At 41.3% G+C, this 15,583-nt stretch overlaps 1 protein-coding gene across 1 annotated transcript; it reads left to right on the top strand.

Moving 5' to 3' along the window:
- The first annotated feature begins 5,315 nt into the window (after nucleotides 1–5,315).
- Nucleotides 5,316–6,808, top strand: LOC120897379 (microfibril-associated glycoprotein 4-like). The gene is made up of 2 exons (XM_040302225.1): nucleotides 5,316–6,081; nucleotides 6,164–6,808. The coding sequence occupies exons 1-2, from the start codon at nucleotides 5,369–5,371 to the stop codon at nucleotides 6,291–6,293; spliced, it is 843 nt and encodes a 280-aa protein (XP_040158159.1). The 5' UTR covers nucleotides 5,316–5,368; the 3' UTR covers nucleotides 6,294–6,808.
- Nucleotides 6,809–15,583: the final 8,775 nt, after the last annotated feature.

The raw sequence follows: 15,583 nt of genomic DNA, 5'->3' as shown, positions 1-15,583 counted from the left end.
AATCAGGAATCTATTCTGGTCAATCCAATTTTAACAAATGAATTCAAATAATAACGTTTCAACACAAAAGAGATCATTCTAGATCGTATTCAGAATCAGAGACCAATACCGGTTAACAAAAAGGAGAATGACAAAGAAAATGCCTTTAAAACTAGCCATATAGGATCAACAGTTGTAACTCTTTTCAAATCGATTTATCGATAAATGAGTTATGGTACAGTTCAAAAAGATGCATAACCTTATATCCTTATACTTTTATTAAATGTAGCGTTATGAGATACGTGCAGGTCTCATTCCAGATCTAGATTATACTAGCATATAAACTGTTTGAAACTTTAAATTTCTATAATGCTCTATATTTTTTACGAATTAAAAACATATTATCTCTCTGTATTGTACATACTGAAATAAATAGTAGAGTAGTAGTACTAGAGTAGCACAGAGTGTTGATAATATTCAATATTCTCCAGTTTTTTCGCTTTACCAAAGAAATTCTAAGCAATTTTTGAATTTAAAAGAAGTTATTAATGATACTTATAGAAGACGTGAAGTAATGACACTTAAGAAGCTATTAATGACATAAATTTTAGAATTCTGAAACTAAGACCTCAATGAAATCTCGCACAAGCTTTTGAGGTTACTTCAGGCTAACGCAAGTATAGCTTAGAATTTCACTATACTAAATTGCTCAAATACGCAACAGCAGCTCACATTTGCACCAAGTCAAACTATTAATCGTTGATCATTCAAACATCAAAGAACTTCTTTTACAATTCCTATTGTACAAGTTTCTCTTCCTATTATTGGCACATTGGCACTTTGAACACATTGGCAGGTAAGTCGTGGCAAGATATTGGGATTTTCAAAAGCTTCTTACATCGTGTGAGGAACAGCATAATTTGTCACCACTATTTTCATCAATTTCTGCATACATCCAGAATCGATAGCATAGGGAAAATAGATCATGTGATTGATAACAAGGACGTAGAAAATCCGCCCGAAATCACTAGCACTAAAGACCGTAAACCTTCAAATCCGTTATAGTCAAATTACGAACACTAGAATTCGCATAGATAAAGATTTGTGATCTAATCGACGATGAGAATGCATTCTTGAAATAAACCTTAGCAACTTTTATTCTAAAGTTGTTAGTAATACCAGCCACTACCACTAAGTTCGTCTTTATCTACTTTCACTCATATTATCTTTCAACAGTTCATGAAAGATACTAGCTGAGTGAATCAGATCCAGAACATTAAATCGTTCCAACGACGTATTACGTAAACTTTCACGCAATTGGTGTACGTATGTATGAGATTCTTGACGACGTAAACGTAAAACGTATAAGCTTCTTACTGATTGCGCAAAAATAGTAATGTTGCCAACACAACCAATCACTTTCCTGACTGTATGAGCTTCCCCCTCCCATCTTAAGCTTTTTCTCAAAGCCTACTACGATACACAGAACCTCATCAAAACCATCTGTCCGTTGCAATTTTTACGATACATTACTCATCCACCGAATTTGAAACGGACCAGCTTTTATGCAAGCCACTTAGCATCGTTTCAATTTAAATTATCTACCCCCAATCCCCAGCTCCATCAAATTACGCTGATAACATAGACAGGAAACCGGAGGGTGTAAGGCTAAACTTCCGTCTGTTTTCTTTTCTCTCAAACCTCTTTCTACTGCTGAATTTCTTCATTCAAAGTCAAAACGAAATGAAGCTGTGAAACATAAAAAAATGTACCATTTCCTTTGCTAGAACCAGCCTGGAGCTAGCACACTCCCGTTCTTCCTTCGCCTCAACCGACAGATCCACCAGAGCACGAGGACTGATTTTAATTTCGATTTCTCTTTTAAACGTCCATTTATGAGTCGGCTTTTGCTCCCCTCCCTCCGTCCAACCAGTTTACCGTGTGGAACTGTCAATGAAAGCACATTTTATTATGCTTCATCGACAAAAAAAACCAACCTCCACAAGTGATGGCGCACCGTGGCGCAAGAATCTCCCGACCGAAGCTAACACCAGCGCGGAAAATGGTCCGTAGCAAAACGATGATGGTGGCGGCTGTAGTTCGCATCGTAATCAAAATGAAATGGCGATGGTATTATTCAGCTAAGCCGTCCCCGGACTGTCCAGCCAACCAGTGCGGAAGGAAGGAGGGCAAGGGAAGCTTGATCGTTTCAGCTGCAAAACGACGGGACTTTCCTTTTCTTTCCTCTCTCTGTCACTGTAAATTATTCCTGTGCCAATTGGCTTAATGAGAATAAATGAGGAGGATTACAACAATCGGCCCAAAACAGTATTTGATGTTGGAGTAGGCGTGAAAGCAGAGGGTAAAAGGGAAAAGTTAAAGCTTCCGTGGAAGCTTGTTGCTGCTGAACGGGAGTGGGTATTGAAGTTTTTTTTTCCGTTTTACAAACTGAACAAAGTTTATTTTATAAATTACACATTTATTTGTATGAGTTTGTTTTTTGTTACCAAATTTTTTTTTACATTCATGACGTTTAAACACTATCAATCCAGTCTCCAGCATCAGTAAAAAAAGAATGATCACTGCAAGTTCCAAAAAAAAACTTTCTTTCAAAGCAAAAAATGGTGTTTGAATGTAGCATTTCAAAAGCACCTTCTAGTTTTTACCCAAACAACTCCATTCAATTCTGCGGTTGAAGGTTCAAATCTCCATTCAAATGCGCGATGGTTACCACCGACAACACCGGAACCGGTGTCTCGCGGGTTCGTTAAAACTTTCCTACACGAAATGCATGTAATTTAATGTTTGCTCAAACATTCGCGCAAATGTGATGCCTACTAACAAGCCTTGCGCCACACTCCCATGCCCGTGGGCAAGCAATGTTTTTTTTTTTTTGTTGCCCTTCGCACATGAATTTGTTCTCACTTTTGTAACACATTTTTTTCTGTACCCCCTGTGCCACCGCAACCGTTTCCGGTCGCTGCGTTTCCGTTCGCTCATTTGCAAAACCTGAAGCCTACCCGGCCTACCGTAAAGCTCTCCGCCGTTACGCTTTGCACGAACGCACGAAGCCTCCGGGCAGCTTTTCGACGATCCGGCTCGCTTAATAAACCTGGTTAGGGAATGTTTCCCCCTCCCGCCCATTTGTGCGGTGTCCTCTCCCCGTTCCATTCTTTTTTTTGCGTTACGGGTTCCGCTTTGCGTTGAGCGCTTCCGCTCATTTTGCTAATCTCTGTTTCTTGCGCCGGTTAACCACCCGAGCTTCCCACCCGCCACTGGCAAAAAGGGAAACTGTTGCGATGGAACAGGGTACTAGCGAAGAGGAAGTTACCGATCGTTTGAAACGGTGAGAGCGAAACGCGAAACCAGACGTTAGCCTTTTCACACAGAGCCAAAGAGGAAAGGGAACGGAAAACAACAGCAGCAAAAACAAAACCGACGCTCAACGCAAAGAAGAAGTGTAAAGTTAACTTTTAATCATCTCATTAAAAATAAAATCTTGTAACAAATTTATGCTATCATTTTACATTCCAGCGGGGCAGCGGCCGGGTGAGTACACCGTGTCCCTTCCCCCCCCCCCCTTTGCCCACCCCACTTGCTCCAATTATAAAACAACAGCAAGCCCTCCAACGTCCCAGCAGCGATCAACCGCCGAGAGTGGCCACTCGGGAGCTTTTGCAGCGGAAGCTGTGTCGTTGGAAGGATTAGTCTAAAAGGGCACCTTCCTTCGACCACTACCTGCACCGTGGCGTTCCTGTGGCATGAGCGTTGGCTTGGAAGTTTTGAAAAATTAACTTCTACCGCTTGATTCTGCCGCCCACTTGCAGAAAAGGAATACACACGCACACACGTACACACACCGACCTTATGGTAGACATTCTTGATAGCCCTGTTTTGGGTCATTATGTTGTGTACCTCATTTTTGCCGCACCTCCTGCCCTGCAGATCGAATCATTTTATGATGTTTATTTATCTTGTTGTGGCGATACTTTTCTGGTTAATGTCCGCTCCGCTTTGCCTCAAGATATACATTTTTTTCGTTTACAAGGTCCTCTTAAAATGGAATAATTGAGGCCATTGTTGAAACTATCTGCTCGTGATGTTTGCTGTGCTTTGGGTAATTTATTGTATCAGTTACAATAAAACATTTGCAGTACAATTACTTACCTAACATTATCACATAATCCAATCATTATTATTTCGATAGATACTGAAATCAAACCTGAAGAATTGAGAAATTTGTTCCTATAAATAGAGATCTGATTTGATCATACGTAGTTTCCAATCAAATCAGGTCAGTAAACAAAAGGAGCTCTATTATAAGGCTCTCTCTCTCTCACACACACACAAACATACACCCTTTTTCTCTCTCATTCTCTTGGTCTGTTGTTGGCCTATTCAAAAATAATGTTTCGTCCTTGAATACAAAAAAGACCGGTAGTTTTCAATCCATGTACGATCTCGATCTTCGACAGGTGAACGATGAATGATAAAGAAATAGTAACTAAACATATTAAGTTGCTGAAGCTTTCGGTTATTCAAGCTTGATTTACGGCATGTAGTTCAAATGTAGTTATAAAAATTTCGATTGAATTTGTCAACAAAATAAACTTTTCATTTTAATCGGTACAAAGATACCACGGACATTATAGACTCTCGAGGGCCGTAGTTTGGAGATCCCTGGTCTCCATGATGATGTCGTTGTGTGAAGTTAAGAGTATTCCAAAACAGCTGAGCTCCTCGACCACGATAGACCCTACTACCGGTTGAACTTATAGCAAGCAGTTATTTCGTCTTCATTGCATTGATCATTGGGCCTGTCACTTGATACAGGCGTCAACTAGCATGACTCAGTAACATACCCATCATGCGGACTCACGCCTTGCATGGACCGTCTTCCTCCATTCCTTCATCCCTTCTTTCATCATCCGTAGCGCAATCTATCTCGCTATGGGTACACCAGTAAGTCCCAGATAGCAAAACGCATTAGTGAATAAGACTACAAGACCTAGACCGACTACGGCAGTTTAACAAAACTGTCTAAGAAGACAGTCTAAGAATAAATAAGAATACAAGGAACCAACACGATATCAAATCTTGCAAACAACTTCTCACTTAAATATGAATCATTAATGGCTTCTGAGACAAACTTAAACAGAGCGACCTAAAATCGCAACGCTAACAGTACTACCCTTCTTTTGCTTTTATCACTCTCGTTAATCAGCTCCCGCAAAAACCGCAAAATTTGCCATTTGACTTAAAAATAACTTACTTGCTTATCGCCAGTTCTAACCATTGTAGTAATGCAGCCTTCCATCCATACATTGCTCTTCATTTTCTGTTCAACCACTCTCGACGACAGTCTGCAGTAAATCAAAAAGCAAGAAAGATGCTGCTCGCAACAGTGTTCATCGTGTTTGGTGCAGTGCAAATTACCCACCGTCAGCAACTCCTTGCCGCTAGTGTTGATCTGCCGGGCTTCCACTTTGAGCTACTGCTGACCCATCTGACAGAGATGGAGAATCGGCTGCAAGCAACGCTCGCCGAAATAGCTCAAAATCAATCCCAACGGCTGGAGCAGATCTGCGGTTTGGGTGAACTACGTCCCTTTCCAGGGGCTGAAAAACTTCCCGCAGCAGGGCGGTCGAACATCTATAGGCTGGAAAAAATAGCCGAACTCACCGGTGGAAACAACCTGGCTGGTGATTGGATCCTGTTTCAGGAACGATTCAACGGTTCGCTCAATTTTAACCGTACCTGGGACGAGTATCGGGTCGGCTTCGGTAACCCGCTGGGTGAACATTGGCTTGGTTTGAGGGCGCTCGAGCAACTGCTGGCCAAAGGACCGCACGAGCTGCTGATCGTTATGGAAAGCTTTAAAGGTACTACCGTGTACGCACACTACGATGCGTTTAGCATTGGCACGGAGCGCGAAAAGTATGCGATAAAAACGGTGGGCAAATACGCCGGCACAGCTGGTGATTCGCTATCGTTTCACGTCGGTTCCAAATTTTCTACCTACGATCAGGATAACGATGAGCACGGGTTGAACTGTGGCACCCAGTACGGTGGCGGCTGGTGGTTCAAGGACTGTTACTCATGGTGAGGTTCCAAGCGTATGAATTAACCTTAACATACTTTCGGCTTCGAAGCATTCATGGCTAATGTTTTGTACTATTTTCAGCTTCCTAAACGGCATCTATGTTCCCACCAGCCAGGGCACGGAAATGGGGCTGATTTGGTTCACCTACACCGGAGCGTTTCAGTCATTGAAAGCGTCAAAAATGATGATTCGGCTGCGTAGTGCACCGTAGCAAAGTTCAGATAATTTAAATCAAAATTCAAATCCCTTTTAATATCAACACTAATGCCCCAATCACTGTATTGTTTTATCATACGTCATGTTGTGTGTGGTTTTTCCAACAAAAATCTATCCAATGCTTTATCTTTGGACGACTTCTGAATGCGCTCAAACAACAACAGAAAATCAGACCCTTGACTGCTGTAACATTCACTCTTATTGCCCACTTCCATGCAACTATGGGCCGCATTAGCATTGGAATGACTCACTTTTAGCCGTTTGCTATTCATCGATATCATAGAAGCAAACGCCAAAGGAGCAAAAACCACCGCTGCCTCGAGCTGTTCGCGGACTATACTGCGTTGCCCTTGAAACGTGTACCCTGCCTTTGAGGGTCGACCTCGAAACGAACGTCCTTCTCGGCCTTCCCGGCAAAGCGGTTCACGAAGCGGCCAAAAGCAGATACCCTGCACGCGCAGAAAAATCAATAAACTGGCTACCTTGCGAAAAAACGCTCTCTCATGTGTGTTCCTGTGTTTGTGTGGAATATTTGTTTTTATTTATTCGCTTTTCTTTGCTTGTTTATGTTCCAACCAACCACTCATCAAGTTCGAGGGGGGAAAATAACGCAAGCGGCTAGAGCGCACGGCAAACAAACAACTTACAGAACGACCAGCTCAATCTGCATTTGTAAGGCAAAAATAGCAAAAACAAGCACTGGAAGTGTCATCGAATCAACAACAACTATACGCTACCATCCAATGGATCATATAAAATTATGATAATCTGCAAGCTGAACCAATTGTACACGATATACTGTGAATGTGTATGCCGCTCGGTGTTGGCACGATGTTAACCGTATTAAAATTGCATCACCATCACCAACAACAAACGCCAACCAACAGCAACGATTGAAGCACACTAAAGCGTACCTGGCGATAAGGGAGAAATAAAAGAATCCTGATTGTTTCGAGCCCGGCTGAAGTAGCTTACGGCATCAAATACCTGCCACTCACGTATGTTCAGCTTTTTACACGTGTTTTGCAAGGCTCGGAGTTAAACTATTATTATTTAAGCTAGCCTTTCTTTCTTTCTTTCTTTCTCTCTCTCTCTCTCTCTCTCTCTCTCTCTCCCTTTCTCTCTGTGTCACGCTTCCTGCCAAAAGCGTAAACAATTCAGCCAACTCTGCAAGCGGAAATTAAGTCCAAACACGTCGGACGACGTAAACACCAAACTACGGAACAATAGAGTGCCCCCCCCCCCCACCGTTACCCAGTGCCCAGTCACAAGCACATAAATATGCAAATTCTTTTCGGTGCGAGAGTGTGAGCGCTCATTCCACTGGGTTACCGAAAGGACAAAAACCGATTGCACCTGTTTTGTTGCATTCAGTGCACACGAATGCAAAATGGCCCTCGTGGTGCGGCATCTGTTCACTCGTTTGAGTGCTTTTCAATCAGCGCATAAATGTCGAAAGTTTCAATGAGCTAATAATGTGGCTGCTCATGTGTGAGTGCGGGCTATTTTCAATGAAATAACTTTATTTTTTGTTTTTCATTCTGCCATTTTGCAACTGTATAGCTTTGCATATAATGGATCAATGCAGCAATGGTAGTTGATTTGGTACTGGTTAAGATATGTTCTAAACTACATAATGTTCCTGAAAATAAATAATTAAATATTTTAATATATAGATATGCCATTTTTCCTTTTTTTATTTGAATAACCATTTATACCATTAAAACCAACAAAATTTACGCTTTTTCATCACTGCCGTAATGGTGGTGTGGTTCTAATAGTTGTCGCATTTTATTCCTGTAATGTTCGAAGTCAAAAGTCACATATATTGCGTGAAAAGTCACACAGTTTTGGGGCTTGTTTGATATTAGTATCGAGAATTGCTGTCATATTACCAAACATGTACGTAATTCAATTGTGAGCGTAAATCTATTATGCTGTCCGGGATAACTTTGTTTAATAGATAATTATTGTGACTACTTTTATAGAAATTGATGTATATTCCGTTAGTAATTTGTTATAAAAACGAGATTTGAACGATCTCATAAGATAAAGACGACGGAAAAATGATCCTCAACACAGTTATGCAAATAAAATGTTATTTGGTATAAGGACTGCAGTCAATCCAGACTTGGAAGTGAGAGCTTGATTTGAATGCTTGTTCTGCTACATATGCCAATTTAGGCTTTGTTTGGTAAAATATTCAGATGTTTGACCAGATTTATTCTCAGAAAATAGATAAAATATCCCACATCAGGCATCGCAGGCTTTCAAGACTTCATCAGTATCGAAATCTTAATCGAAGTCCTTGCTACAAGAAGATGGTCCATTCTGGGATTGAACCCACGACAGGCATGTTGTTAAGTCGTGCGAGTTGACAACTATACCACTGAACCGACCCATTTGCAACAGTATGTTTTTCTGTTTACATGCCAAAAATGATGAATACAATACCAAATCTTGTTGAAATGTTCAATTAGTTTAATAAATTCATCCCACTCCACGCAGACCATTTCTATCAAACCCAATTGGCTGCCGCTCACTGCCAATTAAATTGCCTTTTTGCCCATGACGCATTCAATTTGGTTCCATTTCCTGGAAATGGAAAAACAATGTTGATCATCAAGTTAGATACAATCTGTGCTACACATTTCATTTTTCATGTCGCTCTTTCTGCGATGCTCGATCCATTTGGATCCGGAGTCGAGACGAGAAATAATGGTAAAAACATTCGGCCGAAAAATGAAAGTCATCAAACGCAGCTGCAATCGTAAAAGAGGAGCAGAGCGAAATCAGCCTGTCTGACCATTCGTGGTGTTGTTTTTACGGTACACGTGTATTTGCATTCCGTGTTTTATATCTCTTGTACAGCGTGACGCAAGCAATGGTAGAAAGCTCTGAACTTATTTGGCTCTTTACCGTGCGTAATGGAACCAATGCTGACCTGTAAAATGTACTTCCAAGAAGAATTTTACATGTTTTAGTGTTAATCTCCAAGTGAAGTTACGGATACAACTTAAAGGCTTTTAGAATTTGGGTGTTTGGAGTTTACATAATGTAACTAAGCCTATTTATGCAATCGGTAAGCAGTCTATAATTCAATTTTCTTATCCGTACTTCATCCTTTCATGTTTTAAATAAACCCAACAAAACCCCGTTCCACATATGCACAAGATCTTATTTGTTTTATTTATAGTGAAAGCAACACAGTTCCACTCAAAAGCAGAACACCGCAGCAATCGATTCACAGAAACAGCAAAAGCTCAACAGCAAACAAGCCTCCCATTGTTTCGCCATTACAAAGCTGAGCATACACAAACATTAATAACCCTGTTCATAATCCTCCCGCTCCCCCATTGCTCGACTCCCGACAGACGAATCGAAACGAAACGTTTAACAGCCGGTTTAGCCTTTGCCGGTTTGTTTATTCCGTTTAAACTCACCCAAAGCAACACTCTCCCTCTGGTGGGTGCTTAAAAATTAAAGCCCCATTCGACTGGGCTCGGTTTCCCTGGGCCGACCTAATCAGCTAATGTTGTGAAGCACCGGAACGTCTCAATTTCCAGACAAAACGTACCTCGAACCCCTACCACTCGTACCGCTCCTAGGTCCTAGGTTAGGGTCTGCCGCCTCACACAACGAACAAGCCAAATAGATAGCGTCCCGGTCCATCGCACTATTTGTAAATCTTGGCACGAAGTTTCCCGGTCGCAACTGAAGCCTATCCGGTTACTACCGGTGAGTTCGCCCCGCGCCCTAACACACAAAGTCAAAGTCGCAAAGGTTCGTCGCGGCGACACGTTTTCCGGGGACCATTGGCGAGATTAGGTTCCAACAATGCTGCACACAGGTCGCACTAGCGCCCGGAAGCTATTCAAACAGATTAATGATTCATAGCGCCTCGGCACTGGCACACGATCCCGTGCCCATGGCGAAAGGGAAACGTGGGAAATGGTGAACGGTTGGCCCCTTTTTGTGCTAAAAAGGATGAGCGGTAGCAGCGTATATGAATAATAAAATTGAATAATCCTAATGGCTGATGGCGTACGTACGGCGCGGGATGACTTTCGACATTTCGTTAAACCCTCTTCGCACTCTCTTTCCCTGTACAACCTTTTTTATTCTCTTTAGTAAATCCTTTATCTACTGATTGGTCCTTTTTTTGTACTTTACTTTCTTTTAATCCACTAGCGTGCACACATACACACATTCAAACTATTTCCCTGTGTATTCCGCCCCTTTAGCTTTACCCTTTTTAACAAAACGAGCAAAAGGCTAAGCGTTCCGTAGGCTTATCCTTGTTTGAAAGCGAGCTTTTTTGTTGTTGTTGTTGTTGTCATTCGATCCTCACTTCATTTTGTGTCATGATTTATCATCGTGTTGGGGCAGCCTTTTTACAACAGCGGTTTGTGTTTGCGTAAATCTTTACAGCGCATAGAGCGTGAGTTCACTAAATCAATGATATTGTGAGCAGGCGAATAGTTGCACTATCATATGGTCCTGTATAATCCACACCATAAATCAATGGTGCTTTATTTGAAACCACAAACCGTGCGATTTATTTACCGTGGGCATGGAAGGGGGAAGTTTGATGCGTTTTAATCTCACGTTTGATTATGAGAGTGTTGGGAATTATTTGTTTTTAAACAGAACGATGATTTTATAGCATTGAGAATATCATCTTCACGTATTGTAATATTTCTTTTCAACTTACTGAATTATCCGGCGCAGGGGAGCACAGCGAACTCGATGGCTGGATCAAGTGAATCGAGACCCGACGGAGATCGGGTGTCTGCATGGATGGGAGGCTGCAGTTAGAGACCGAGCATCCTGGAGTATTATTGTTGACCGGGCCATGTCACATCTATGTGCTCTATCGTGAGCTGGTCAACAAGAGAGAGAGAGAGAGAGAGAGAGAGAGAGAGAGAGAATTCTCCGGCTCTATAACTAATTAGCGGCCTTGGTCTGTCTAAGACATGTTCCAAATCACTCATCTATTAATCCGTTGTTCTGGCCTTAACGGCGGAACCCTCCGCCCAGAGACGAATCAAGGCACTCTAGCACCTATCGAACCAGCCATCCGACTCGAACAAACAAATATGGAGGTGCACTATCAGACATATCGAACGAATAAGACAAACAAACACCTTCATTTGTCATCAATACATTCTCATATACGATATCTTGCTCGATTGGTGCCAGAGTGCCGGATAAGTAGTACGCAGACTAAGCGGTCGCGTGGGGGCCCGAGATCTCAAGCCCTTGAAGTAGAATTCCTACGACACAATTTGTACAGTATTCAGATGCCTCAGATGCGTATATGAGTAATGGTACTATAAAGGTGCGATACAGTCCCAGCTTCGACCGTCGCGTCGCTTGAGGTAAACTGCTTTCTGAGGCTATATAATGACCACCTGGTAACCTTGCATCTTAGAGCACAACATACTTTCCAAGCTATTGTCGCTGATGGCCTTTAACCCGAGGTCAATGTAATCCTGAACGACTTTAATAGTACGGCAATCCTACAAAAATATGGATTTAATAGTAGAGTTGATGGTAGTGTCCCCATCAATTTGTCCACTTTCACGATCTATTAGTAAGCCTAGGCCATATATGAGAGCATCAGACTAATGACATATCATCAGTAAGGAACCGAGGATTGATTTACAAATAGAATATTAATTATTTCCTTTGCGTCTGGGATAAGGCAATAACGTCAAGTTGAGTAAGACTTAGACTGTAGGTGAACACAAATCGCCCCCCATCCGACGCTTCCAGCCCGTTTTCTATCTGATACCCGAAGTTTATGGTGCCAAAACTCAGTACCATTTTGTTGAATTTATAATCTATGTTTAAATTTCTCCATTTTTTTAAACAATACGGCAAAGCCGTCCTTCTTGAATACAAAAAAAATCTCCATTTTAATGTACCTCTTTTTTATGTCCTTTCAACGCAATGTACAATTCTAACCATTCCAAATATCCAAGTAACGTCTTTGTCTCGAAGGAATTCAAATGGATCAGAAAGGATCACGCGCTTCTCAGTAAAGGATGATTAATCAAAAACCTTTCTCAAAATTCCATCTCAGAACAAAGCCACCCAATATACGACATTTATGGTTTCTTCTAAAATTTTCTCCACATATCCTGTTTCAGACTTTTTCTAGCCTGTCGTCAGAGGTTGATAATCTGAATAGGGAAAACATTCCACAAACTCGTTCACATAATGATTTCGAAAATGATTTAACCATGTAGCCTATAGGGACTAAAGGAAAAAAAACCATTTAGTCTCACAACAAACAAAACAACCACAACCCACTCTTTGTGGTGATCTTTTTCTCTCCCAATTACCATAAAACAATCGATCGAAACCCTCACCAGCTCCCTCATCATGCTAATGCTCTTTAAATATAGTTCAAAAACCCATTTCCCACCGCAATCCGGCACACCGTAATATACTAAACAGCTTCGTATCGTTCAGGGCCAACAATACGGAAGCCGAGGGGATAAAAAAAACCCACACACTAATACACAACCTCACCCGGACACACACCCATACGGTAGGCTGCCCGTGAGCCAGCCAGATGACATGTTGTCATGCTGCACAACTTTTTACACTACACTACCCCTCCCTTTCTGTTCCCTCCGTAAAGGGAAAACTTTTCCCTGTTCTATTCTTTCTTTCTTCAGTGTCTTTTCAAAGTTTCGATGGAGTTTGCAGAAAAAAGACCAACTCCAAAACACACATACACACACGCACATAGGCAAAAAATCCTACAAAACAAGGCACAAATCTGAACATGACCCGAAAACGGACAACTTTCCGGTCGTACTCGGTGGTAGAGTTAATCGCTGCGAGGAGTCGCAGCTTCTCTACGGCTGCTTCCATTTTTTTCTCTCTTTGTGCAAAGATAGAACATGCCATGGCAGAAGGATCAGGCAAAAGGTAATGTAAGGATGTGATTTTTCAACCAATCTTGTTGGCCTTTCAGCACCAACTACAGCCAACCGAGAGTAGTGAGTGGTGTAAAACAAAGCCGAACCAGAGTGAATGTACTGAATCAACTTTCTCTACAAGTGCAACTGACTTTTTGCAAGGAGAGGAGGAGATCAGGAGATTTCTCAGTATTTAAAGGCTTCTTTTTATGCTAAAGAAAGCGCAGATTAAGTTTAAAAATAAAGGCATGCCGAACCGAAACAACAAACTGTCTTACTTTCTCCAAAGAACTGCTTTATTTTGCAGCTCATTCGAATATATTTTGTCCTTTCCCACACAAGCTCAGGATCATCGAGCATTATCATTTCGGAAGGGATCTACCACCTGTTTCGGAAATGAATGTTTTATCATCAGTTTTCAGCTCTCGGCCCATTGCTGCTAGTTTTCAATCCCTACGTCAGCAGACACGCGTAAGCTCTGGAACTGAATGAGTATTTATTTATGCTGAGTTTCAAACCATCCTACCCTTCCGTCCTTCCGTCCTTCCGTCGCTGGCTTTGTCCCTTTTTTTTGGGCTGGGTTTTACCACAACGGAACTGTATGGATTTGTGAACTCTCTGTGTATGTCTGTGTATCGTCCAAAGCACGAGCAAAGATATGAATAAAATTTGTGCATATCATAACATTTCGTTCGGTGCCAAGCACGCCTTCGGGATGGGAAAATCCTTCACATGTGCTACCAGCCCGGCTTCGCTGCAGCTTCCAAGGAATCCAACAAGGGCAACGTACACAAAAAAAAATCCACCTCGAACAAATACCCCCGAGGGTGGATGTTGTTTTGCAGCACAAGGCTACCCCGCACGAAGACAGCTCCAAAATAATCCGCATACCCGTCGGGCACCGGTGATACTGGGTGATGGGCTGCTTCGTGCTGCCGTTGTTGATTTGGACTCGAACGATGATTCAACCATTTTCCATGTTTCCATTGTTTTTTTTTTATGATAGATTTGCTTGTCCTTATTTTTCTTCCTTCCCTTTCCCATAAGATTGTTGCACTGCCAAAGCGGGAACGGGCACTTCTGATTGCAATCGTTCAAACGGTTGCTTTCCCCCTTTTTTCCCTCCCCTTCTGTTCACACTCATTCAATCACGATCACGAACGATATTATTGTACCGTTTGGATTGTTTTTGTTTTCTGTCCTGTTTGGTGTGTGTGTGAAGCTAGCTGCCCAAATTGAACCAAATATTTGATCATCGCTGATGGATTTTCCCACTGCTGCTGTTGTTGTTTTGTTTCTTGATGCGGCTCAAGGAAAACCACAGTCCCACGCAATGCAAATAATTGATCAGTTAATGTTGGCGGATCGGGCCAGATTATCATCGTGCGGGAAGGTGAATGCACGTGTTATGAAATGAAACGATATTAATATTCATAGAGGTTAAGCTTGTGTGGGGAATCGTTTGCTGGAAGGTTATAAGTAAATCGAGCAAACTCTTGTTCGGAAAAAACCTTTATTCCGATGCTGCTGCAGAAGTGGGTACAAGTGTTAATTATTTGTTTTTGTTTATTTTAAAAAAGGTAGATAGTTCTATAAAAAATAATTTCTTCCATTAATAATGTCTTTTTAGTACTTTTCCACAGACATTTATACAAAGCCCTCAGAGGTTTATTCAGCAGTGTCTATCACGCCATTGCACAGTGGTCCAGCTCATAACAATGGGATGATATAGGTATTTTATGCTAGTGTTTTGTCAATTATAGTAAACTATCTACTTTTTCAGACACACAGATGGCACCACCTTTTTTTTAATTTTCACAATTAGAACCAGCCTCTTGTTTGTTCTCAGACACTTTGATGCATTTCTTGTGTTTTATGTTAAAGGAAACAATAAGAGATACTATATTTGTGTCATTCCGCTGTCTAACCTTTTAACTATTGTAGTTCTTGGAGAGGACTAAAGGGAAACTAAATCTTTTGACATAAGACTAAATTTTTTTTTTTGATTTACGTATTGAAATCGTTAAAGCTTTTTCATTGTATTGTTAACAATAACTTTCACACAAGACACTATTACTTCAATCTGTTCACATAATATGAATGAAGAAAAAACATCTTTGTAACAGTGCATTGCGTGAGCAAATAGCAAAATAAATAACGTATTTAGAAGCATTGCAAACATACCAATATTGCTGCTATACCAAAATTATAAGGATAAGAATGAATCAGCAAACATATTTCGCCCAAAGTCTGCTGTACATCATTGTGCAATGTTTTAGAAGATATTCATTCAATTGATATTAATTGAACGATCCATACACTAAAATTACATACAAACCTGCTCATATGA

Source organism: Anopheles arabiensis, chromosome 2 (genome assembly GCF_016920715.1).
Source record: "Anopheles arabiensis isolate DONGOLA chromosome 2, AaraD3, whole genome shotgun sequence".
NCBI classification, from domain to species: domain Eukaryota; kingdom Metazoa; phylum Arthropoda; class Insecta; order Diptera; family Culicidae; genus Anopheles; species Anopheles arabiensis.
This window is presented reverse-complemented; position numbering and strand designations above follow the sequence as displayed.